The 25,857-nt window shown below is 41.7% G+C and overlaps 2 protein-coding genes across 6 annotated transcripts in view; one reads left to right on the top strand and one right to left on the bottom strand.

Annotated features, from left to right (window-relative positions):
* The window catches only part of LOC137528865 (pikachurin-like), a 328,823-nt gene extending 324,294 nt beyond the window's left edge, over positions 1-4,529 (top strand). For both annotated transcript variants that reach the window (XM_068250585.1, XM_068250579.1), the window contains 2 exons: positions 132-235; positions 809-4,529. In XM_068250585.1, coding sequence (XP_068106686.1) covers positions 132-235; positions 809-963 — 259 coding nt within the window. In that variant the 3' untranslated portion in view covers positions 964-4,529. The remainder of the gene's footprint in view (positions 1-131; positions 236-808) is intronic.
* A 10,393-nt stretch (positions 4,530-14,922) lies between these two features.
* The window catches only part of LOC137528850 (leukemia inhibitory factor receptor-like), a 155,389-nt gene continuing 144,454 nt past the window's right edge, over positions 14,923-25,857 (bottom strand). For all 4 annotated transcript variants that reach the window (XM_068250525.1, XM_068250545.1, XM_068250535.1 and 1 more), the window contains exons 18-20: positions 25,308-25,401; positions 22,797-22,875; positions 14,923-18,930 (exon numbers count right to left, since the gene is read on the bottom strand). In XM_068250525.1, coding sequence (XP_068106626.1) covers positions 18,298-18,930; positions 22,797-22,875; positions 25,308-25,401 — 806 coding nt within the window. In that variant the 3' untranslated portion in view covers positions 14,923-18,297. The remainder of the gene's footprint in view (positions 18,931-22,796; positions 22,876-25,307; positions 25,402-25,857) is intronic.

The following is a 25,857-nucleotide window of genomic DNA, read 5'->3' as shown; positions in this document are numbered from 1 at the left end:
ATAATAATAAACGTGCTAAAACACTGTCATTGATTATAGATAGCAACTAAAAAAAAAAAAAAAAAAAAAAAAAGCATTATATTATTTATTTTTTTTGACTACTATTATTATAAGTGACTTTTGTGTTGCAGGGATGTTCAGTCAGGAAAAGTGACGGTGGATGACTATGGTGCCAAGACAGGGAAATCGCCGGGGATGATGCGGCAACTGAACATTAATGGTGACCTCTATGTTGGTGAGTTCTCCTGGGTAGTAGCTAGAATGTGAGATATGTATTTTAGATCATACGTTCCATATGATGGGAATTCTCAGAGTATTAAGAAGCAATAAGATCTACACAGGCTGCACATCATTATACTGTATAGTCCCATAACTTATGAATCCTTATGTACTTTAAAGAGAACCAGAGGTGTGTTTGTCAGATCATGTTAGGACACGAGCTGGGTGAGTAACCTCATTTACGATCAGCTCGAGACTCTGCATAAGGAAGGAGGCATTAGATGAGGGGATTGAGCTGCCTTTCCATCATCAGGCCCCTGTAGGCACGTGCCTACAGAGCCTTATGGTAAATCCGGCCTTGGTGGTGCCTAATGTAGTGATCGGGCTGTGCGCCCACATCACCTGTTCTACTGAAATTTGCAGCTGGTTAATTAATTGGCAGCTAGCAAATTTTAGTCCCCCTACAAAGTTTGAGTACAATTCCCAGATCTTCCAGTTACTATGAAGCTAAAACTTTCTCTTCACACAATTATTATTGCTTGACAGAGGTCCAGATTGAGCTTTTCTATTCCAAACTCTTCTCTTGTAGGTGGAATGAAGGAGATTGCTCTACACACTAACAGGCAGTATGTTGGAGGCCTCATTGGCTGCATCTCCCACTTCACCCTCTCCACAGACTACCATGTGTCTTTGGTGGAAGACGCATCGGATGGGAAGAACATTAACACTTGTGGAACTAAATAGGAATGGCCTTTGACATTCCACCTGGCACTCCCAAAACAAAAGGAAGACTTTGCACTGTACGGACAATTTGTAAACTGTGTCATTCCAAATATGCTTTAAGAGGACAACCAAAAAAAAAAATCTTCTACCAGATGTTTCCTTTACCAGGAAGAGAAAACTTGAACTTTTTTGTAAACTCTCCTACAGGTGGGATTCAGAGGATGTGCGACTAAGATGAGATGTGCTTGCCTTCTCCCTTACTTCAGCCATGAAGGTCTAAAATAGTTCCAGACAAAATAGAAGAGCCTAGTGGATCAGTTGGCCCCTCACTACGTCAGTCATTGGGAGGAGTATATGTATAGGATGAAAGGGGATATCAACGTTCTTGTTGATCACCAGTCAACCTCCAGTAAGCTCATTCTTTCCCTCATCAAAATATGCTGAACATGGTTTAGATAACTTGGTGAAGAACAGCGCTTTATAGCTGCCTGGTAAACAGGGCGATATTCAGTATAAATCCTTATGGTCAATGTATTTTGTGGCCTAAAAGCATCTACCTAGTGTTGGGTGCCCATGTCTGGAACCCTTATTAAGAGTCTCTTCATTGTAGTATTTAGTAAAATAAAGCAGTGATTCCTGCTAAGAGAATATCTTAAAGGATAACTGTATTGTGAAAATTTGATTTTTTTTTTTTAAAGTCAGTTTAGCGGTTTTAAAGTACGCCTGAACTGGCTTACAAGCTGTGAAGTAAAACCCATGGTGGGCTAAACTACCTATTAGCCAATGTGGTGCTGCTTGTTATCAATGTGGTCACCCATCCGTCCATGGTCCTCTGCACTCCACAGCCATTCGGAAGATCCTCCTAGTGGTGCAGAGCAATGAATTAACTGTGCAGGTGCAAGTTCAGGACTGTGTCTGTGCAGTTCTGATTCGCTCGCTGAATGGAAAGTTTCTTCAAATGAAGATCCCGTAGAAGAAGAGGACCAGGTAGAGGTGGAGACCTCGAAGACAATGAGCAGCAGCAGCACATTGACTAACAGGTAATCTAGTCCACCATGGGCTTTACCGCACAATTATTTTAATGTAGGGTACTTTAACATACACAAAAAGTCAAAGTACCTTTTTGAAGAGATCTCAAAAGTTTTGGGTCCTAAAACCTATAGCAACCCATAGTTGACTTGACTTTATTTTAGAGCCTGTTTTCTCCAGCCACTAGAGATTGTTGTTTGGAAATAGGAGACAGGAGGCTTATTAGCTCATTGGTTCATCAACAGGGACATCTAGTGGCCGGCTGCTACAGAAAAGGTATTTGGTCCTATGGACAGTTTTAAAGATTCTGCTATGCTTATTATGTGACAAAAAATAGAAATTTTTTACAGTTGTCCTAAAGGCAGATTATTTCAACATGACAAAGACAGCGTACCCAGAAAAAGCATTCAAAAAGATTATGTTCAGTTAGAGACTGCCAGTAATTTTCCCACCTTACATTTCAACTTAGTCCCCTCATACCTCAAAAAACATTTCCCAGTAATGCCCCAGGGCTAAGTCAATAATCTGTGGTGTAGATGGATATAGAAATAGGAGCAGTCAGTTAAGCCATGCTCGGCCAATCAGTGCGCCCTGGGCATCACAGGCGTGGGTTAGTAGGAGGAATCCACAGAGTGCCCCATCTATCGTTGGCGCCTGTCAGCCAATCTGCAGCCACGGGCGGATTTTGTGTAGCCCTCGACATGTGCGGTGAGGGCAGCTGGCATGCGGAGCTTAATGTGCGACGTGCTGGCGGCAGTGGTTGCCTCTGTGGCTCCCCAGGGAGTGCAGCAGCCTGAGCATGCAGTGAATGTATACAGAGGGCAGCTGGGTTGGTGGGCAGGTGCCGGGAATGCTCCGGAGTGGAGAAAGGCGCTGGGGATTGTGTGGGGGACTGAGGAGCCTCATCTGCTACATGGGGATCTGAGCCCAGACATGGGAAGGAAGGCTTCTGCCTATAATGTGTCACTTGTCACTAGCCCAGCGCCAGCCAAGCTATCACCAAGCTAGCCAATCACAACCTCTGCCTGCTGGCTGTGTGTAAAGGGGCATTCCACACAGGTGTGTATGTCCAGTCACAGGAGTAGGACTGTATTGACTCTGTGTCACTAGCCCAGCTCCAGCCATTAGTAGGCCAGCCAATCACAACCTCTGCAGTGTTCTCTCCAGGCTCGTGAGCACCCTGTTGTCAACTGCTCGCCCGCCTCATGCTCTTCCTATGCTGTAAGCAGAGTTGCGTAGCCCAGCGTTCCTCTCGTCACGCCCCACCCAGCTACTTTTTTATGCCAACCAGCTGGAAAAAAAATTCTGGGGAGAACACTGCATACCCTTTAAACAATGCCTACCCTTGACCATAGCCAAATCAGCTGTTACTTGGTCCTAACTGACAACCAAAACCCTAAGGTTGTGTTGCAAACCCAACGACAGCAGGGTCGCAACAGGGGAAAGTTGAATTGCACGTTATACCTGTGGTGCAACACATACAGTGAAGCATACAGTGCATGCATATAAGTATGCTTCACTGCAGCTGTTAACATGCGCGTTATGGGTTAACATGTTCTGCATGCATCTCGGTATGCCAGCGGTTACTAACGCGCCGATGTGAACATACCATTACAATATAAGTGAATCACATTAGCAATGCGATATTATTGTGCAACGCAATGCACTGCTGCAAACGTAAACCATCTTAGGAAGGTCCCCAAAACATTGCAATATGTCTTGGCATCATGTGCCTCCTGACACCGGCACCCAAATGTGCAGCTTTTTGTATGGTCTATGGCCTGGTACACACCTTACATTTTTTATTGCCCAATCAATGACCAACCTACACAATCTTTTCATAGTATTTAAAGTAGTGTGAAACTCAGCATTTCCTCTTTGCTCTAAAAGGTTATCTACAGCATAAAACCTATAACCACAAAAAAATTGTAGCAGAACCACATTCAAACAGTTAAACACAACACTTTGTTCTTCAGTGGAAAGCTCCTTGCTTCAGTGGGCAGCTTCTGGTCGCATCCTAGAGGTGATAACATAATATATAAACCAGGCGAGGGGCTGTTATCCTATGACCTAATTTTTAATAAAACCAGAGTCACAAGATTTCATAGGATTTCTTACCATCCCTATAAAATCAATAAACCAGGCCCTGCGGATTGATCAAGAAATTCTACCTCGGTCAGAGAACAGTATGTGCAAGATTATTTCCTCATTACCAAAGGCCCAGTATTCAGTGTTCTTTTGCATTCCTTCCGATAAGAGACAGCTGATAAACACACCTGACTTTTATATTGCAGTCTGATCCCTTGACCACTTTGTAGAGTTGACCTAGGACGTTTTCTACCTGTATATATTTTTATAGAACCACATATAGAGACATGACCAAACCCAACGTAAAGATTTAGATGTAACAACTTTTTGCACAATTCCCCGATATGTTTGTTACATGGTTTTGTGTCTTGTCCATCTGACTCCTCCCCTTCCCCATCTAATGCTTTTGTACATTTTTGGTCTATTCATTTTGTTTGTTTTTCAACAGAATAAATAATGTTAATAAGTAATCTTGTGTATCTGGAACTTTTTGTGGTAAATCACCGATATTCGTTATTTTATTAAAGTGGTCTAACACCCAGCATTTCAACTTTGCTTTAAAACATTGCTTACAGCTTAGAAACGATTATGCCAGATTTTTTTTTTTAGCAGAAATTCACTGAATGGATTAAACATGACATTCTAGTGCTGCATTTAGCTAGAAATCCTCCTCCGTGCTTAGGTTTAGTTACAACTATTCACTCCTGCCAGCTCCAACTCTTCAGTTTTAGTTTTTTTATTTCACTTGGTAGACCTTTACGATTGGGCATGACTGTTCCAGTTATGTGAATTTTTTCTTTTAGTAACTCTTGAGCCAATATGTGAGTGGTATAAAATCGATCTGTAAATAAATGGTATCCATGTCCAGCAGTGGCTTGTTTCAGATTTGTACAAAGATGAAGGACAATGCGAGCTGAAAATGGCAAGTCTGGCCTTGGCAAGCTTTCCGTAGTAGCAGATCCATAATACAGCTCAAACGCAAGGAGGTATCCAGTCTCACAATCAGCCATAGAAAACACTAATAGCCCCCACTTGCTTGGTTTCTGAGGATTGTACATCTTGTACTTTGATCTTCCTTTGAAACTAATTGTGCTTTTGTCAATCACTACATTCCTATGGGGTATAAACAGACTTCTGCATCTTTCTTTCATATGTTCTGTCAAGTTCCTGACCTTCCAACCCCTAGTTTGAGGGCCTTCATGACCACTGATGGGTGGAGAAACATGTAGCATCCAATGGATCCGACTAAATGGCTCACAAGAAAAAAATATCTCCAAAAAAGGGGGTATAATTGATCCACCGAGTTGAGAAAAAATCCTGGATAGATCCCCTTTCTTGCAGTGCCAGCTTAAGAATGACTCCAAAGTATGCCTTTATTTCCTGCATAGTAACATCAGTCCAGCTCCTCCAGATGGATCTAGGTGAAGGAGGGTTATTTTCTAACTTCCTTTTGGCATAATCATTTATTTCATTAATCATTTATTCTAAAAGGGCCGGTGTAAAAAAAAAAACCTCAAAAAACCCACTGACAGTTTCTGGAACATTAGCGACAGGCAGTTGTAACCCTGCATTACACACAGTAAAGGGAAAATTATGCAGCAAGCAGTCACTGGTAGGAGAGAAGCTTGCCCATTTTCTGTGATCACCATCACCCTCCCCACTTTCATCAGCTTGCCCACTTTCATCAGCCTCGTCAATATCAGTGTCATCACTGTAGCAATAATCCTCATCAGTGACAGTATAGTCACTGTCATCACCAGAATCCTGCACATCTGATTCTGAGCTGCTCTCATTCATAATCCGCTGTGCCACCTCAAACGCTGTCATTTTTCTTTTACGTGCTGCAGAGGATGCCATTGCTCCGCTCTGTAAGGAATTTGCAAGGAATCTTCAAAAAAATAAACGGAAGGGATCTGCAAGAAAGAACCTGCAAGGGATCATCCAGGAATCCACCAGAAGTAATTTGCCAGGAATCTGCTAAAATGGCCATGCAGAAAAGCAGGAACAATCAGCAACAACAAAGCAGAGTTGATGCTGCTACTTCCTGCCAGTGGTGATCGCCCACTTCCTGTGTGGGGGAGGGGGTTACCACCTGTGTGGGCATGTAGTTTTACATGCCCACTAAGTATAGGGACAGAGATCGGGCTTTCCATGCGGACAGATGCACCACAAACCGCTGCTAAAAAAATGTCCTGCATAGCGGGACATACGACTGGAATGCGGATTTCGTGATGTCCCGCTATGCGAGACATACGAGTGGAAAGGGTTAACAATTTTTGAGGGAAAGTTGGGGGTGTGAGCTTAACAGTGGATGGACCTATATGCTAGTATATACAGCAAGTCATAAATTGTGTTCATGAATATATCAGCTGTTGTGAATCCACTGAGAATGTTATGCACATTGAACACAGAAGTCTTGGGATTGAGCATGAAGAATGTGTAATAGAGGGAGAATCCCTTCATTCTCCTGCAGATCACTTTTAAGTTATACAATACAAGTCTATACAATTTTGTAAATATCTGTTCAATTCAAGAATAGCAATCAATGTTTCTGACTGATTGTAATAATTAAAAAATCTGACCAATGTACCACACACCTATGTTCAATTTTTCCCCAATCTTAAAGAGAATCTGTATTGTTAAAATCGCACAAAAGTAAACATACCAGTGTGTTAGGGGACATCTCCTATTACCGTCTGTCACAATTTCGCCGCTCCTCGCCGCATTAAAAGTAGACAAAAACAGTTTTAAAAAGTTTGTTTATAAACAAACAAAATGGCCACCAAAACAGGAAGTAGGTTGATGTACAATATGTCCACACATAGAAAATACATCCATACACAAGCAGGCTGTATACAGATTTCCTTTTGAATCTCAAAAGATCATTTGTGTGTTTACCTTCTGTCCCCTTCTTCTCTCATGCACTGAACATTACAGGCTTCCTGCAGACAGCTCTGCCTGTGTTTGTAATTCCTCAGTATGTGTCAGCCAGCTACTTTCACAGCCAGCCAACAACAGAGGAGGATTTTTATCCAGCTCTCTTCTATCACTGATAAGATAGAGACACTGCACACACACTGCAGTGTGCATAGAGGGGCCTGGAGACTGTGCATAAACAGATCAGCACGGAAGAGTTGGCAGGCTTCCAGACACAGGCAGACAAGTCTGACAGGGGAAAGATACATTGATTTATTACAGAGACAGTGAGAGTAGAAAGTGCTGCAGTAAGGCAGAGCACATTAGACCAACTTTAGGAACTTGTAGGATGGTAGAAAAAACGATGTAATTTTTGGTACAGAGTCTCTTTAATTGAAAGTGCAGAAAATAATTGATTGGAACTGTACACCAAGCAATTGACAATCTATCACACACCATACAATTCTTGATAACGTTAGTCTGAAATTTCCAACATGTCCAAAAAATTGAATTGGATCTTTTAATTGTATGGTGTGTGGCCACCTTTAGATGTACCCACAGTTAGATTGCCTAGGGCCCGATCTATATTCTTTGTTCCTGTCTGCACCCTCTACATGTACTTCTACCAAGGGCAGCAATGAAATGCCTTTTTATGTTACATACTTTCAATTCAAAGATGTTTTCCAATTGGAAAAAGAAAACCTTTTTAATAGTAAATATATAGAACGCAAAAAGAAAATCTGCTAAACACAAAATACACTTTAAAATGAAATATGTATAGAGAGAGCGAGTGTGTGGTGTGTGTGTTTTAGCAAAAAAAACAAAACAAAACAAAAAAACAACTTAATATTAGAGTGGTTTTCCATGTGTTTTATTGTACTTATATTGGGAGAATATATCTATACATACATCATACATATATAAACAACTATGTACAGTGCATTTCTCAGGTCACAGAAGAGAAGCACTAAAACAAGTCAGTAGACAAACAACACAATCATAACATAACAATATCAGCAGACTGTGTTTTTAATGCATTGCAAAAAATAAAAAATATAACTTTACATCTAATTAAAAAAAAATAAAATTCTTAATACCTGAATGATTTTAACAAAGTGAAATATAATGGGAATTAATACATGTTGCATATTACACATCTCATTTACAGCAATATTTCCTCCCTTTTGGAGAACAGGCACATTTTATTCTCTTTTTATAAAGGCTAACATGAGCTTTATGCATCATTCAGCTGCTTCTTTATAACCCTGTAATGCTAGACTATGACGCAGCTTATATAACCCCCAAGTTTATTTAGGAACGTCTGACGCAATGACTTGCTTCCAAGCAAATACAATGTAGTAATTCATAATTTGGAATGGTCAATAAGATGGTAATAAGTCATGGTAAATGCTGAATTTACCGCGAGCAGCTGACAGGCTGTGAATTCACCACCTGTGAGCTGCTCCCACCCACTGGCCGGGCGCTTGCTAGCACTGGACACAGGCGGCAGACAGCTCCCACCCCCAAGGAGTTGCTTCTGAGCACAGCGGTTGCATTGCTCAGACGTGACATGAGACTTTTTTTGCTGCCAGGTAACGCTGCTGCATCTCATCGCTTGACACGCAGTGTTCCAAGCGATGCCATTCAACTGCATTTTAATTCAACCCAAATGGCAGTTGGGGGGGGGGGAGGCCTTGTCCATCTTGGAACTAGACCAGTTCATTCCCATGCTGCATAAATTTGTATCAACTCTACATTATTCTTATTTCATTGACCATCCCATAATGTTTAATCAGACTCCACTTCATTGTAGTGAAAAATTGTTTAGTTACTGATGGGAAAAAAGTGCCTAGTTTCAGCAGAAACTGAAAGAGAAAAAACTAAAACACTATAAAAAAAAAAAAGACATAACGAAACAAACACACTGTCAGTACTCTGCAGTTGCCACTTCATTAGACCCACCATTTCCTGGAATCCACTATAGTGTTGGTGTCCAGAATCGGCAATGTGTGGTTCGGAACCCGAACGCATATGTTCTGCAACCATAACTCCTCCTACTGCTGTTCCATACAGAAATGGTGCTGAAAGCCCAAGTTTGGGTTTTGAACCACGCATTGCAGAATTCGAAAACCAACACTATCCTCCAGAAAGTGAATGGGATTTACTGCAGGTGCTATACCCAACACTGCACCCGCGTCCTAATTATAGTGCAGCCTTCTCTTTCAGATCACATGTTGGTTGAATGGTAGCCAAATGGTGGATGCGCCAAGTATTGAACCACTGGTTTTAAGTGTTCCATTGAAATAAATACTGCATATGTGCGCTATTAATATACATGTGCCTGTGAATATGTAGGAAGTGTGTGGAAGAGTGAAGACCACCCAGCAGTCAATAACTACCAAGGAATAACAAGGATTTGCAGATTCAGAAGTACTCTCCACACAGCTTTTCCAAAAAGGAAAATATTTACCTGAACCTAAGAGATCACATAACGGCACTACAGGTACATTAACACCAGTGTCTGAAAAAGTTTTTTCTAAGGCCTACATATCCCATACTGACATAACAAAACCTATAGGAAGCACTGTCTGTAATAAACACAACCGTAGAAATGCCCCCGTTTCCCATCAGCAAAAACTGAGTATTACATCCATGTGAAATACATTAGTGCTATATGAAAGAATAGTAATAGTATTTTTTTTTACATTTTCTCTTCAGCCACGCCATTAGCCATTTACTGTGTGAGACACCACACAGCACACCCCCTACCAACACACTTCACAAAGGCTTAAAATAACACTGAAGCAAAATTACACTTATGACATAATGAACTGTATATGCAGTACGTATAATTAAAGGGATACTTAAGTCTGATGAAAAAAAATACTTTTACTCACCTGGGGCTCCCCTCAGCCCCCTGCAGCTGAACGGTGCCCTCGCCGGGTCCCTCCGATGCACCTGGTCTCGCCGGCGGCCACTTCCAGTTTGGCCGTCACCGGCCAACAGGCTGGGAACGCGGCTGATTATCCGCGTCCCCAGCCGCAATAGCGCCCTCTACAATGCTATTGCGGCCGGGGGCCTGTCGGCCGGTGACGGCCAAACCGGAAGTGGCCACCGGCGAGACCAGGTGCATCGGAGGGACCCGGCGAGGGCACCGTTCAGCTGCAGGGGGCTGAGGGGAGCCCCGGGTGAGTAAAAGTATTTTTTTTCATCAGACTTAAGTATCCCTTTAATAGACCATTAGTAGCAAAGAAAAGACTAATTTTTATTTTCTGTCACATAGCTTTATTTATAAGATTGCATCATTCCGTCATATTCGCAGCTTAGAAACCACACTCTGTATTTTAAGCTGTAAAACAAAGCACAGCGAATGACCCTTTAAACTTTCCTGCATTAAAGGACAGCTGAAGTGAGAGGTATATGGAGGCTGCCATATGTATTTCCTTTTAAACAATACCAGTTGCCTGGCAGCCCTGCTGATCTATTTGGCTGCAGTAGTGTCCATAGAACACCAGAAACGAGAATGCAACTTATCTTCTCAGACCTGACAAAGTCAGAAACCTCTAATCTGCTGCATTGTTCAGGGTCTATGGCTAAAAGTATTGGAGGCAGAGGATCAGCAGGGCTGCCAGGCAACTGGTATTGCTTAAAAGGAAATAAATATGGCAGCCTCCATATCCCTCTCACTGCAGTTGTCTTTTAAAACCTTATCCCAAGAGGTCTCTCACTATTTCTAAGCCATTTAGAAAACAGGACTGAGTTTGACCAAGTTGGTGTAATAGCTCAGAGAAGCTCTTTTGCATAGATAACAACTCAAGTGTTTAACTCTTCCTGTACTGGAAACAATATGAGACTCTTTTCTTTGGCACGAATGTTCTTTTTGTTATCTGCACTACACAGTTCATTATCTCCTACGTTAATTTTGGCTTCAAATTTGCTTTAAAGACTAATCTGAAGGTATATTCAACATAAAACAGACAATTTTATTACAAATATAAAAGTGAAAAAAAACTCAACTTCATGAGTCAAATTTAGTGTTCAACAATAAGAAAAAAAAATCATACATTCATAAAATCTCCTGAGAAAAACACAGGAAGACCCATTGTATTTTCACAGAAAAAAAAAGAAGACGCTGAGAATTCAAAACATGTGAAATAGTGTTTTGCAATATAAAAATAAAAACACATGTTCAGGACAGAATGCTACATTACAATCACATTAGGATGGTCACAGCTTGCCTATAGACCTGAATACAACTAACCTCTTCCACTGGCAGGAAACGTGGCTTATTCAGTAAGGCAAAGGAGGAAGCATTATGGGAAGCTTAGGTGCCCACCATCAACAATTCTACACTCCAAAGACATTATAAAATGTGTCTTTTTAATTCTGTTTTTTTTTTTTTGGTTTTTTAAAGGGGAACTGAAGTAAGTATTTTTTTCCTTTTTAATCAATACCAGTTGCCTGGCAGCCCTGCTGGTCTATTTCTCTGCAGTAGTATCTGAATAACACCCGAAACAAGCATGCAGCTAGTCTTGTCAGATCTGACTAAAGTCTGAAACACCTGATCTGCTGCATGCTTGTTCAGGGGCTATGGCTAATAGTATTAGAGGCAGAGGATCAGCAGGGCTGCCAGGCAACTGGTATTGCCTAAAAGAAAATAAGCATGGCAGCCTCCATATACCTCTCTTCAGTTCCCCTTCAAAGAGGCCAAACCTTCTCTTCTTCATAGACCAAATTTGAATTAAGTGTGGCAGAAAAAGCATTTTAAATGTTCAAAAAAATGGACATGCAGTCCAAGTATCACGTGATTTGAAACCACAACCCAGCATATAACATTCACCTCACATAGCTGCTCCTTCATGTACTCGGCATAGACACATGTTCATACAATGTATCTATGGACATTACTAGGGTGGGGTCCATCACGGCCCATATTTGAGGTGTTCCTATTCACTTTGCCAGATGCACTATACAGAACTGTATCATTGCCTGGAGAAGAAACAAAGTTTCTAAAGCCTGCAATAAACCATGTACAGTAAGCCATTAAAAATTATAGTTAAAAAAAAAAAAAAAAAAAAAGATATCACCGGAATCAATGTTTGTTGGTTTGATGTCTGCACTCCCACTCATAAGGGAATTAATAAATGAATCAATCTGGGGAGAGAGCTAAAGGGGTGTGGCCAAACTCCCCAAAGAACAAGTTGTTAGCCGCTATTACACGGTTATCCACATGTGCTTATGTATTGTGTCTATGACGTAAATGGTGCATATGTATTGCCCCTGAAAAAGTGGCAAATATACACACGTTTGATTCCCTGTTCTAAGTTAAAGCATACCTGAAGTGAATTAAAAATTAAAAAAAAAAAAAATCAAAAATATTTGACGTTAATGCACGAGCGCAGCCGCACTGCAAAGGCTTGTTACTGCGCAGGCGCCTACACAGTGCTGCTACAATGGAACATGCATTATTGAACAAGCAAGGAAGGCCATTCTGGAAGACAGGAACCTCTTATGGCCGCATATACAGCCATAAGCAGTTTTGGGGAAAGGACTACCAGTATCCGTGTAGCCTGAGGGCCTTCTTACCTAGTTTAAAATGATCTTTAGCCTGGCTGCCCCTCATGCTACACAGTCTTTGGTAGGAATGCATGGAAGTTCTTTTTTTACAAAGTGTGTAACCAGAATCAAATGAGAAAATCAATGAGTGTCTGGCCACTCTTAGAATCATAATGACAGACCCATTGTCCTATCATGTATGGATTTGAAACTAACAATTTTAACCTTTTAAAACCTCTAGTTTGAAAAATAGTTTGAAGGGAATGTAAAGTGAATTTCCATTTTTTTTTTAATTAAGAAGGCTTAGTGTTACAATATAGATTTATTTTTTCAAAATTTGTTTCCTGCATTTTATAAGCAGAAAAATATGAATTACAATTTATTTATTTTTAATTCTTGCAGTGTGAAATGTTATTTTGACATTAAGTCTACAAGAATCTGTACTGCTTACAAACGAGCAGGTGGAGCTTAAAGGATACCCGAGGTGACATGTGACTTGATGAGATAAACATGGGTATGTACAGTGCCTAGCACACAAATAACTAGGCTGTGATAAAAATCACGTATGTAAGTGACAGTTTCTGTCCGGGTCGGGACCAAGTGGGAACCTGGTCGGACTATAGTGTAACCCTCACTGATAATGAATTACAACTATAAAACACTTTCCTAGCAGAAAATGGTTTCTGAAAGCAGGAAAGAGATAAAAAGGGTTCATAGATTTTAGCTCTGGCATACCTCAATGAATGTGCCATTGAGCAGGGACAATGAAACAGTAGAAACTTAAAAAGTAGATTAAAATATAAAATAAGACTGTGGAATATCTTAGAAAAAGTAAATTGTAGGAGAAGGAGGGTAGGTACAATTGTTTATCTCCTCAGTTTAATTTCACCTTGTGTGTCCTTTAAGAACCCCCCCCCCCTCCCCCTTTTCAGGGGGAAAAAAATTGCTCCCATATAAATACAATTAAGATATTTAAAAACATTATACATTTCTATAAACCGCTCACTAAACATTTCTACTAAATGTACTGCATACCCTGCAGTAATAAAGGCATATACAGCATATCCTACAGAAATCTCTATTGGGGTTTTCCTACAGGCTTATTTAGAAAAGTATAGCGATACAGGACACTTCATTGTATTATAGCTTGTGGTTGTTAAAGTAAATTGTACCATTAGTGTTAATTGCTTTGCCTTAATTAATAAGACTAACACGTTTTCTAAATGAAGCCTTGGAAAATTTGAGAGGCAAATCTAAAGAGGAACTGTAGTGAAAATAACATAATAAAATAGCTTTTTTTTCAATATTCTTTCCTACATCATTTAGTCAGTGTTTGTCCGCTGTAAAAGCTTTCCTCTCCCTGATTTACATTCTAAAATATATTACAAGTCAAAATAACCCTAACCTCTCTGTCTACGTTTAAAAGGCCAGTAAAATACAACTACAATTTGCATAAAGATCTAAAGTGGTGTTCATTAAAAAAAAAAATTGCTATATGTATACAGAAATGTTGGGAACAATTTTAGAAGCTCAATATTACTTTTGACAATAACAGATATGCAGTTTCTATTTTAAATGCCATCTCTGGGCAGAGACTGAAATATACCATCAAATAATCTAATACAGTAGTCAAAGTGCTGAAATGTTACCTTCATTGTGTGAAAAATGGATGACATGATCATAATCAGCTAAGATGATAACATTTCTGCTTGGATTGCATCATCCTGCTACTAAAGGTATATACACACACGTCTGATTTTTCCAAACGACCGGTCGTTCGGACGTCAAATCGGGCATGTGTGATTTTGACGGGTCAAAACCAGCCTTATCAGCCGAACGATCGTTTGCACACAAGCCCAATTTGATCTCCAAATGACCGGCTCAAACGACCGGTCGTTTGGAAAAATCAGATGTGTGTACGTACCTTTAAACTGCAAGGGGGAAGGGCACAGACTGAACTTCCTGAGAAGAATACAGTCTACAACAATGGAAGTCTGTGGTGCAGCAAATGGCCAGAGTCTGGGCTGTTGACCTCACACTTTAAAGGTAATGACATTTATTTGACATCAGAAACAATGAGCTCCAACGCAGATAAAAAAGAAAAAATATTCAGCTCTTTCCATTTCTCCTCTTCCTCCCCAATGTTTGTTTTGTATCATCACAGCCATTCACCCTGCTATTTATGCATGAGCAAATCATTTACCTGAGTCACATGATTAGGAGTAAAGGTGCATACACACACACACTACTGTAATGAACGATGGGTCCGTCAGACCCTCCCGCTCAGCGGATCATTCAGAAACAGTCTTATCAGTCTGCCGACAGACTGTACACACGCTCTGCTGTCGGTAGAACGGCCGCTCAGCAGGAGGGTCTGATGGACCCATCGTTTATTACAGTAGTGCGTGTGTACGCACCTTAAAAAGAACTGTTTAACTACTAGATTAAAAACTAGATAACACTATTATGTATTAACAGATAAGTCTAGATGAATATTCTACACCACTCAACTAATATGAAGCTGGAAGAAGAATAATGCAGGTTAGGCCAGACTGGAAAAGACATGCTTAAAGGACACCTCCAAGCAATTTAAAAAAAATACTTACCCAGGGTTTCATCCAGCCCTAGGCAGCTATGTCCCTTGCCACAGCTCCAGTGTCCCGGGATCCCCTCCATTGGAGTTGCCTCTGCGCCTACGTGAGTGAGTGCGCGGCTGTGAAGCTCGCAATCGCACTCACGTGGTTTGGAGCGCTCTACGCAGTAGTTCTGTGTCTGCGCAGAACGCTCCAGGCCACGTGAGCGTCATCACTAGCAGCGCAGCTGTACACAGGCACAGAAGATGCCAACCTGCCGAGGTCAGGATCTTCAATAGAGGGGATCCCAGGACACCTGAGCTGTGGCGAGGGAGATATCGGCTGCCAGAGGGCAAGTAGATTTAAAAAAAAAAAAAAATAACTCGGACCTGTCCTTTAAAGTAATATGTTTAGATATAATGAAAACCATTTCTAATGCATTTCAACCTGAATACATGGAAACAGATGTCAACACATTCTTTTAACATGATTTTAAACCAAACAATCAGAACAGATAATGACAATGTCTATGGGAATAGGTACATCGAATACTTAATGTTCTTTCACAAATCAGAAAAAAAATAGTTACTGTTAGTATACTGGCCCTTTAAAGCGGACCTGAACTCTTGCACAGCAGAGAAGGAAAACACAGAGAAATCCACCTTGTTTGTTTTTATAGAGAACAGCCTAATTCTGCCTTATCTGGAATTAATGAGCCAGTGTAATTTGAGCTGTCAGCTGTCTAGCAGATTCTGAGCTAATATGTAAAAACATGGTTAACTCTTTCTGTGCTCCCTGCAGCACCTCTGTAGGAGACCTATATGATGTAATAAGGAAGCATTTTTACTTAAGGGTTGTTATGCTGTTGCTTATCTTTTAGAGCAGAGATGAAGTTCTGAGTTCAGGTCTACTTCAAAAAAGGTACTTTCTAAAGAAAGTACCCATGATGGATATATTCAATGCACTCCGTTAATCTAGTTGCTTCAGGTGTCTACAGATTAAGACCTGGGGAATAGTAGTGCTCTAATTGTGACGCCAAGTTCTATATACACAAGTTTTTTTTAGTAAAGTACAAAGATCATGCGGTAAAATGACCTATAGTATATACAATTAAAGCTATGTACTACAGACATAATATATATCACACAGTGCATATCTGATGGTGCAGGACAGACATGGACAACATCAGAACGTCCAAAGATGGCATTGTCATTCCACTGAGAAGCATTGACATGACTCTCTACAATACTGGGAAGTGCCAGCAGCACAATGGTTGTAGCTTGCTTGAAGGAACAGTCCCAGTGGAAGCTGTACATTGGAGGAGAAAACAGAGGAGCAGGGGGTGCAGTTCTTACACCTCCAGGCCCTGATCTCATCATGATGCAGGAGATAGATCTCTTTCAGGGACATCTAAATATAGGCTACAACCTTTGCAAAGCAGCCATAGTTGCATAGTTACAGGATAAGATGTGTTTTAAAATTACATTTGAACGCATATTTCTTCCTTTATTACAATTCGAGTCAAACGATTGGTAAAATCAATCTTTTTCGCCAATAAAGACTGTAAAAATGTACTTCCAAAAGGGCTTTTGAGCTTTTTGCCCTATTAACAATGTAAAGCAATTTCCTCTAGGGATAGCCCAGTATAATCTTTGGAGCTGTTAATCAAGCAATCTGTTCAAGGGATCAATTTTCCAACTAATTAAAAAAGCCAACAGAAAACATAAAGCCACTTGAGTAACTTTGGCCAATTCTGTGCTACAATAGGAAGAAAAAGTAATTCCCAATCTTTTAATGCAGCAGGGGGTATATATAGGTACAAGAGGTCGATCCTTGATTATCCAGGGCTTCTTTGAGATAATAATTAACAAAGAAACTTGAAATTCAAGCCAGACTAAATTAGATGGTCCATTTGTGGTAAGCAAATAGACATTTATATTTCCATAAAAGGTGAAACTTTTGTTCAACTGCAAGGGTTTCTTCTATATACACACTACAACTCTTTTTTTTGCTGGTCTATTAATTTTTTTTCTACTATGATAAAGGAGGCTGTCCTATATAAACTAAGAGGATTTATTAAGGGATTAGATCTAAAAAACTGAAAACAAAAATCAGATACAGCACTTTAAATTTCCTGCTCAAGTCTTTGGTGGGTTTTCTTTGGTAAATCCCCTTTTCTAATGGTTCCGGGACAAAGGGTATACTTTTTCCCTTTTTTAAAAACGGTCCTGGTAAATTTTTGGGAGGCATAAAGTTAAATTGGTAACATCGCCCACGGCTCCCTGAAAAATACACTCCAGCAAACAAGGTTCATTGAGACGTTTCCTTTCGCTCACAGGTGTCTAACTGCAGGCCTGGAGGACCAGATCCATGCCAGTGTTTAGGATGGACCGAGAAAGAGAGGAATGTGTTCTGATGGACCTCACCTTTCCGGATCAGACCCATCAATTAGTGCTGTGTCAAAAATGTGTGAGGACCTCGGCCCTCGAAGGACCAGTTTGATATCCCTGCTTTAGCCAAATCAGGCTTTGGAAACAAAAACTAATTAACACAGTCATGTGTATCAACCAGTCTGGTCCATTGGAAGTAACACAGCCATCTATCACCCTGAAAATGTTTTCATAACACGGGCCCAACAGCCCTCACTTGTATATCGTCCTATAAACTTTACAGCCCCATATACAATTAGCTCCAAAAATACTGTTCTTTCAAGTCTTGAAAGACTTGTCCAAAAAAAAAAAAAGAAGAGCTTTAGCCATACTAAGCCACAATTTGCAATGTGGAGCTGGATTTTCGAAGGAACATTTATATTTTTATATACATGAATATGACTTTGCCATTGCATAACTACTAGTAATTTCACATTTTCACCAAAATTGCACCTGCCCACCTGATGTAGTTCCTCTCTGAACCTTGTAAGATGCATGCTGAATATTCATGTTAGATTATATCGCTAACACTTTACAGCATATTTACCAGTGGTTAGATTAATGCCTCAAAATAAGAGTTGGATGCTGAGAGATATCTAACACCAGTTAGATAGTTTTTGTCCAGAAGACACCTCATCTCTCACTCTCAATCCCCTTTCACAGTAGAGTCAATACAAAACACTTAGCAAGAGAAGATCAACTTGCTCGATAGCTTGAGGGACATGCTTGATGATTCACACAGAAGACAGCTTGCTACTCCATGCTCAGTCATCTTGTTTGTTCTGAAAGAGAGAAGATATCGACCATCCTGCATGGGTAGGTTTAAGGGAGTCTTTGTTGTCCACAGATGGAATCAAGAAATGTCTGGAATTAGTGGAGCAAGGGCTCCCAAAAGAAGCATTTTCGCTTCCTATAGATGTAGGAGAACCTGGGGAATCTATAGCCCAGGTGTTAGGATGTCCCTGAGGTCTATAGCCTGCAGTTTCCGCTAAGGTTTCCTCTGCTATAGCTTCAGTGTCCGTGGTCACAGAATTGATAGGTAGCTGCATTTGTGGCTTATAACCACCAACATCTAGTAAGTCATTTTCCGTTTCTTCTTCGGAGTTGGCCTGTGGTTGGTACATAGATTGAATGTCAATGTATATCACCTGGGAAGGAGTGGCTGACTCATCTAGCACAGGATTAGATGTATCATCTTGAGCTGTAGGTTGGTAATAGGAAATAACTATGTGATTATCCTCTGGAGCCTCAGAACCATCTTCAGGAAGATGATCACCTTCCGATGGAGAATTCAGTTCCGTATCCAGTACTTTAGGAACAGCATAAAAGGATTCTACAACTTCAACGTTGTTGGGGGTGCATGGATTCATCTCCAGTGTTTTAATGGTTTTCGTGCCCTAAAAAATAAAATTTAACAATGTAAATGATTGCTTTGGTATTTTCTGAAGCTCGATCAAGAATAAATTCATCACCAAAGCAAATTGTGGAGTATTAGTTCTAATTATTGCCATTTACTGGTAGTAATTTCATTTATATAATGCACTCCAAATAAAATAGATAAAGTTACAAAATCAGATTCCTAATTTGAAACCCAAACCGTCAACCCAAAAGTAATATCGACACATGGGTGAAATGCCGCTGGCTCATTCACCCACGATAACTCTTGAAAATTGTAGAATTAACATTTTCCTGTAAAAGCGCCCGACCACCTTTCAGTTTTACCATTCCTACTTTATTTGCCACCATTTATACTAAGAAATATCTAAAAGGAATAAAACCCTTAAGTGAGTGCCACAGCAGACGTGAAAGTCCTGGGGTTCAACATGGCGATCTCGCCAATTGAATTCACAAGACTTGATGAATTATCATCTTTGGATGAATTGCCCTTAAAGCGGTAAAAAACCCTGACATAATATTCAATAAAAACATGTTTTCCTACTTTTTATATGCCATCCGGTTATCATATTTGCTTTTGTGCATAAGTATTATTCATTTCGAAATTATACGTTATCAAAGTACACTTTTTTTCTCAGAGAACTGACTTTGCATTTTAAGTTATAACTGCTTTATCCATGTTCTTTCGGATTGTCTGACTTTGTTCAGCAGAGCCTGCAGTGTCAGAGAAGTGTTTATTTACATTCCTCACGTAATACAATTAAATACAAGATAATATTATCTCCACTTTGGATGCGTCTAGCTTTGTTGGCAGAGGACTTCTAACTCCTGTGTGTAACCCTTTGAATGCTGTTCTAGTAAATAAAAAAAATGCTGGTTCTATATAATATGATGTAAATAATCTCTTAGAGCAAAGAAGAAATGCTGGGTTTCAATCTGCTTTAAAAGGAGTCACCAGGCAATAATATATATTCCCTATTTACTTGGGGATTTCTCCAGCCCCTTGCAGCTGTTTTCCCCACCCTGACAGCTCCGTTCGCAGCCGCCAGCCCAGGGTCCCCACATGGTGCCGAGGACGACCTTGAGGTTGTCCTTACTGTGCCTGCTGAAGCGCCGCTGTCAATCAAGCACACGTTGTCCAAGGCGTACTGCACCGGCGCAGTATGCCGCGGACAACGTGGACTTGATTGATAGCGGCCCTCACACAGTCGCAGTAAAGGAGGTCGGCCTCTGCACCATGTGGGGACCCCGGGTCCCGGCGGCTGCGAACGGAGCTGTCAGGGTGGCACAAACAGCTGCAAGGGCTGGAGGAAACCCCAGGTAAGTAAATGCGAGATATATATTATTGCCTGATGACTTCTTTAAAGAGACTCTGTAACAACAAAAACCTCCCCTGGGGGGTACTCACCTCGGGTGGGGGAAGCCTCAGCATCCTAATGAGGCTTCCCACGCCGTCCTCTGTCCCACGGGGGTCTCGCTGCAGCCCTCTGAACAGCCGGCAACAGGCCCGACTGTAATTTCAATATTTACCTTTGCTGGCTCCAGCGGGGGCGCTGTGGCTGCATTCGGCTCGGAAATAGACGGAAATACCCGATTTCCGTCGGGTCCGCTCTACTGCGCAGGCGCCGGAAACTTGCGCCTGCGCAGTAGAGCGGACCAGACGGCGATCGGGTATTTCCGCCTACTTCGGAGCCGACAGCCGTCAGAGCGCCTGCGCAGGAGCCAGGAAGGTAAATATTACGTCACGGCTGTACGGAGGGCTGCAGCGAGACCCCCGAGGGCCGCAGGACGGCGTGGGAAGCCTCATTAGGATCCGGAGGCTTCCCCCACCCGAGGTGAGTACCCCCCAGGGGACGTTTTGCCGTTACAGTTCCTATTTAAAGGGTATGGAAATGGTCTATTTATGCTCCACTTCCTCAACAAGACAAATACAGAGGCTGCCATCTCAATTGTCTAATAGCCAGTGGCCTAATTTCTTAGCTGAAGATCTGCCTCTAATACTGTAAATCACTGGCTCAGAATGAGCATGCAGATCAGATGCTTTGACTCAGGTCTGACTCCACTGGCTGCATGCTCGTTGCAGGTGTGTGACGGAAACATCTGAAGCCAAAAAGCTCAACGTGACAGCCAGGCAGCCACCCTTGTTTATAAGGGAATAAAGATAGCAGCCTCCATGTTCCTCTTCCTTCAGATTCCCCCTGATGACGCTCATAGGACTATCTAAATTGGAGTGTCTTCTTTATGCTCCACCTCCCAAATGACTGTTTCTTTCTTGGGTTCTCTAAAGGTGACCACTCACGATCCAATTTCTACTGAAAAATTGTTTGAGCGATCAGAAAATTCTGATTGGAAGAAAAATCGTTCACTACACCATCAACGAACCAATATTTGCTTCCTATCTATCACAACCAAGAAGAAAATCTAAATTCTGATTTGATGAAAATCCAATCGGATGACTATTTTTTATAATAGTTTGTATTCGATTGTGCCTATCAACGGAGATTATTTACAACCAAGCAGATCAGAATTTGTGATCGCTCTAACGATTGTTTGCTAGAAATTTGACAGTTAGTGGCCAATCTCCAGCCATTTATCACAGGCCCTGTAGACCAGAAGCAGCGAAAGCTATTTAGACGAAAGGGATAACCACCAGAGACGCAGCTAGCAGAGCATCTCTTTTGCTGGGAATACACTGCTCGATTCTGAGCTGATTAGATGGTTAGACAGATCATTTCTTCTGACATGTCCGATCACCGTTCGATCGTTTTGTTGCTCAATTTGTCATTGAAGTGAATTGAAAAAGAGATCAAAAAAACGAGCGGAAGATAAGAGGATCGAGTGGGCAAAACGATCGGGCGCAGAATCGAGCAGTATATTCCCAGCATTTGACCTGATCTTTTCTAAATGGGGCAACGTCATATACAATGTCAGGTTCAGTATACAGCAAGTTTAGCATTAGCATTTCATACCCCTCCCCCCACCATGTCCTCGCCAAACGTCTAATATCTCGATAATATTAATGAATAGATTTATTCAATCCAAGGTTTTCAAATGTCTAGATTACCCATTCTATCAGCTGAATTTATGTAACCTTCATAAATTAGAACATTAGTAACATGGGTCTAAATGGGAACAAACTGAACAGGAGATAGTCTCCAAGCTCTAGCTATCGTTTCTTAAACAGCTACCATTATAAAATGAAATCGTTTCAATAGATTTTTGTTGAGAGGAAGGTTTAAAATGTAATAATGCAGACCAAGGGCCTCTATGTAAAATAATCCAAATAATGAGGTGAATGATGATGCCTCTTTTACGCAACATCAAAGTCACACACTTCCCGTAAACATATACAGCAAAGTCCCTGTTATCCGGTACTCAGGCAACCGGAAGTCTCAAATAACCGGAATAACGGGGCGGATAATGGGGACCTTTTTTTTGGGGGGGGGGGGGGGGGGGGGGGGGTGGCGGGAGGATGGGTTTAGCCGGTCACAGAATACTCACAGGGCCTCCAGTGACGTCAAGTAGCTACTAGCGGCTTCCGTGCAATGCTCCCAGCGTGTCACATGACCTGATGCAGGTCAGGTGACACGCTGGCTTTTGTGCACGAGGGAAGCCAGAAAGCCACTAGGCGTTACAGGAAGTCTCTGGAGGCTCGGTGAGTATTCTGTCCCGCACCTGAGGGGCGATGTGTGCCTTTTTGGCTGGTTGCTTAAGCAATCGGCAAGCACATGTAGCGGCATCAGGCGATCCCCGTCGGTGCCAGATACCAGGGACTATGCTGTACATCTATTTTGTGCTACATTCAGTCGAGCAGTTTGCAGCCACAGCGGGGCAACGGCTGAACAGCTTGCAATGGTAAAGGACTTACCTCACTGACGCTCTTTTGAAACTGAAGCGCTTTGCTGTTTTCTGGGTTCGGGATATCTGGATAGAAGGTTTCTTTGATCCTGCATAGAAAGATAGTTAATTGGCTTTACTTAGGAAGGATACACTGCACAGTTTCAAAACCATCTTTAGTGTAACAGCCTACATAAGCTACAGTATCTGTTATAACACGATCGTTAACGTAGCTGCACCTCACACAAGCACAGTTCATGGTGAGTTTGCTCAAACATCCATGGCCAGAATAATGCATGGCCCTCAGCTCAGCTCAGACCGAAGTATTGCGAAAAGTCACCGAGACATGGACCATCTGTTCAGGTGAACCTATTTTCACATTAGAACTTCTAACTACTAACAATCCAGCAGGAGCCCAGAAAGGTCTGAGGAGGCTTGCAGATAACTACGGTACAAGAGTATCTTAGAAGGCCCAAAACCAGAGGCATTCCGTTATGTGGACATCTGCTTTTAAGAAGAATCCCAGAGAGACTAGTCAAATCAACAGCTCCTGAACATTAATATTTAATTGTGAGTCTTTCCATTCCAATGATGGAATAGTAAAGTGTGGAAGGAAAAGTGGGTGGAATTAGGGTGACTTCAGGAACAGCTTTTGATAAAACTCCATTAGGGCTCTGAAAGTTGTTTGCAAATTCAATCCGGTATCTCTTGCTGTCTTCTGATGACCCAGTGCCTTAAATCCCTAACTAGATCACCTTTAATTTAAATTCTTACCGTTTTATACCTAAAAAAATATATCTGTCTGGCACTTTAACCACTTCACCACTAGAAATACTTTCTTTGGGTGGTATGCCTTGCCAAGAATTACGGTATTTATGCTGTGCTCATTAGTAGCAGTAGATAAAACTCATGCCCGAGGATTTAGATTAAAGCGGAACTGTAGATTCCTATTAAACACATTGTTTCACTTACCTGGGGCTTCCCCAAGCCCCCAGCAGCCGTCCTGTACCGCGCCGCTCCTCAACGAGCCTCCGTTCGCCCGCCGCCAACTACTTTCGGTTTCGCCGCCGGGTCACTGCGCGGCTCTGGCCACGCGTATCCTTTCTTCACGTTCCCCGCTATTGCAGAGGGGAACGTGAAGAAAGGATACACTTGGCCAGAGCTGCGCTGGCATCGACTTACAAGTCGAGGTACGGGACCGAGCGGCGGCGGGGGAACGGAGACTCAGTGAGGGGCGGCGCAGGACAGGACAACTGCTGGGAGCTTGGGGAAGCCCCAGGTAAGTGAAACACTGTGTTTATTTTAAATCTACAGTTCCGCTTTAAGTTTCAGAGGACATAAATACACTGTCATTTTAAATACAGCAAGTGGCTAAAGTGAACTGAGCTCTTGTATTTTTTTTCTTTAACTGAACCTCCACATAAGGGAGATTTGTAATAGTGTGCCATTGGGAAGAGCGTGGAAGTTGTGGTGAGCGTTATTACTTACCTACGGGGTGCTGCTCCTCTGGCCCCAGGTCCATATGGGATCCACCTTCTTCTCCATGGATAGCCCGCCCTGTACCACATTTTTGTTTTCCCACATTGAAGTCATGCACTCATGCCTGTCCCAATACATGTCAGGAGATGTACTCCATGTATGCAAGAAGATCTCTGTACTCACATCCATTGAGTACTTCTCCTTGCATGCATTGCTGCGGGTGCACACACACTACTTCATCGGGAAAATGAAAATACAGCACCAGTACGGAAGATGGTGGATTCCATAAGGACCTGCAGCACCCCGTAGGTAAGTGATAATTCTCACTCCAAACACCCACCCTCAGGCACACTCTCAGGTACTACTTTGCCTTGAGCATATGAAAACTGTATGCTTTTTGGTTCTTCGAATCCTACTAAACAGTGGATAATAAGCAGATGAGAGAATGGGGGATGGAGGGGGGGAAGTGACATATGTTGTGAGCTCAGCACAGGGTGAGCTGAATCTCTGGAGGCGGAAAATATTATTCCCCCTCCAAGGTTTTCGCAACTTGGAGGGAGATGTAGTTTGAGCCAGGGCTGTGGAGTCGGTACAAAAACCATCCGACTCCAATTCTGAATCCTCATTTTGTGAAACCACTGACTCCAGGTTACCCAAAATGGCTCCGACTCCTCAACTCCGACTCCTTAGTCTAATACTTACCAGAGCTGTGGATTTGAAACAAAAATCAACTGACTCCGACTCTCGAGTCTATGAAACAGACTCCCACTCTGACTCCAGGTAGCTAAAATTGCCCCGACTCCAAAGCCCTGGTTTGAGCCATGAATTACCCTTATGCTCCCTGCTCAGTATAATATTACTGTTACAGCGGTGCCTAGCTTCGCTGCTCGACACTAAGCGCCGAAACCACCTGCTCAAGGGAAGTGAAATGCTGAATTTTGAGTGAATTTTCAACTGAGTTAAGGGTTTCAATTGAATCGAATGTCTAATCTGGTAAAACACAAATCTTCTATGGCCAAGCTTTACCTCTGTACTGAGCAGGTTCAAGCCACTTCCTACTTACCATTCTCTTTTTTGGTAGCATATGGTACTTGTCACTATACCAAGCACAACCGCCACTACGATGGGGATCAGGATGGCGAGGATCAAGCCGACAGCTTCAAACAGAGGAAAAAAATAAAATGAACTTCATGTCTTTCTAGGATACAGGTCCAAAGATCTTTCTCAAAAACTACACTGGTTACATAAAACGTCACAAAAATGACATTCTTATAGTAAATTATTGCATAGTAATTTGTTTCAGCAATGTTCTTAGGCCTTGTTCACATTGCGTTCCGATCGCGTTAGCGTTCACAGAGGAAGTTTTTTTGAAGCAATTTTTTTCCCTTTCTGTTCTTTGGACGTTTTTGGTAAGTTGGTCCGTTTTTTGACTTCCTGACGTCAGTCAGGAAGTGAACTCTTTGATCCGGAAAAGAATAAATACAATTTATTTTCTTAAAACCGCAATCGCTGCACAACGATTTTGTGAGTGCTTTTCCTATACCTTCTATTGTAGCAAAATTTCCCAGAAAATGGCCCATGCAGCGCTAATATGAGCGGAAAGCGGACGGATC

Source organism: Hyperolius riggenbachi, chromosome 1, assembly GCF_040937935.1.
Source record: "Hyperolius riggenbachi isolate aHypRig1 chromosome 1, aHypRig1.pri, whole genome shotgun sequence".
Taxonomy (NCBI): Eukaryota; Metazoa; Chordata; class Amphibia; order Anura; family Hyperoliidae; genus Hyperolius; species Hyperolius riggenbachi.
The sequence above is the reverse complement of the archived record's forward strand: the minus strand, read 5'-3'. Positions and strand labels throughout refer to the sequence as shown.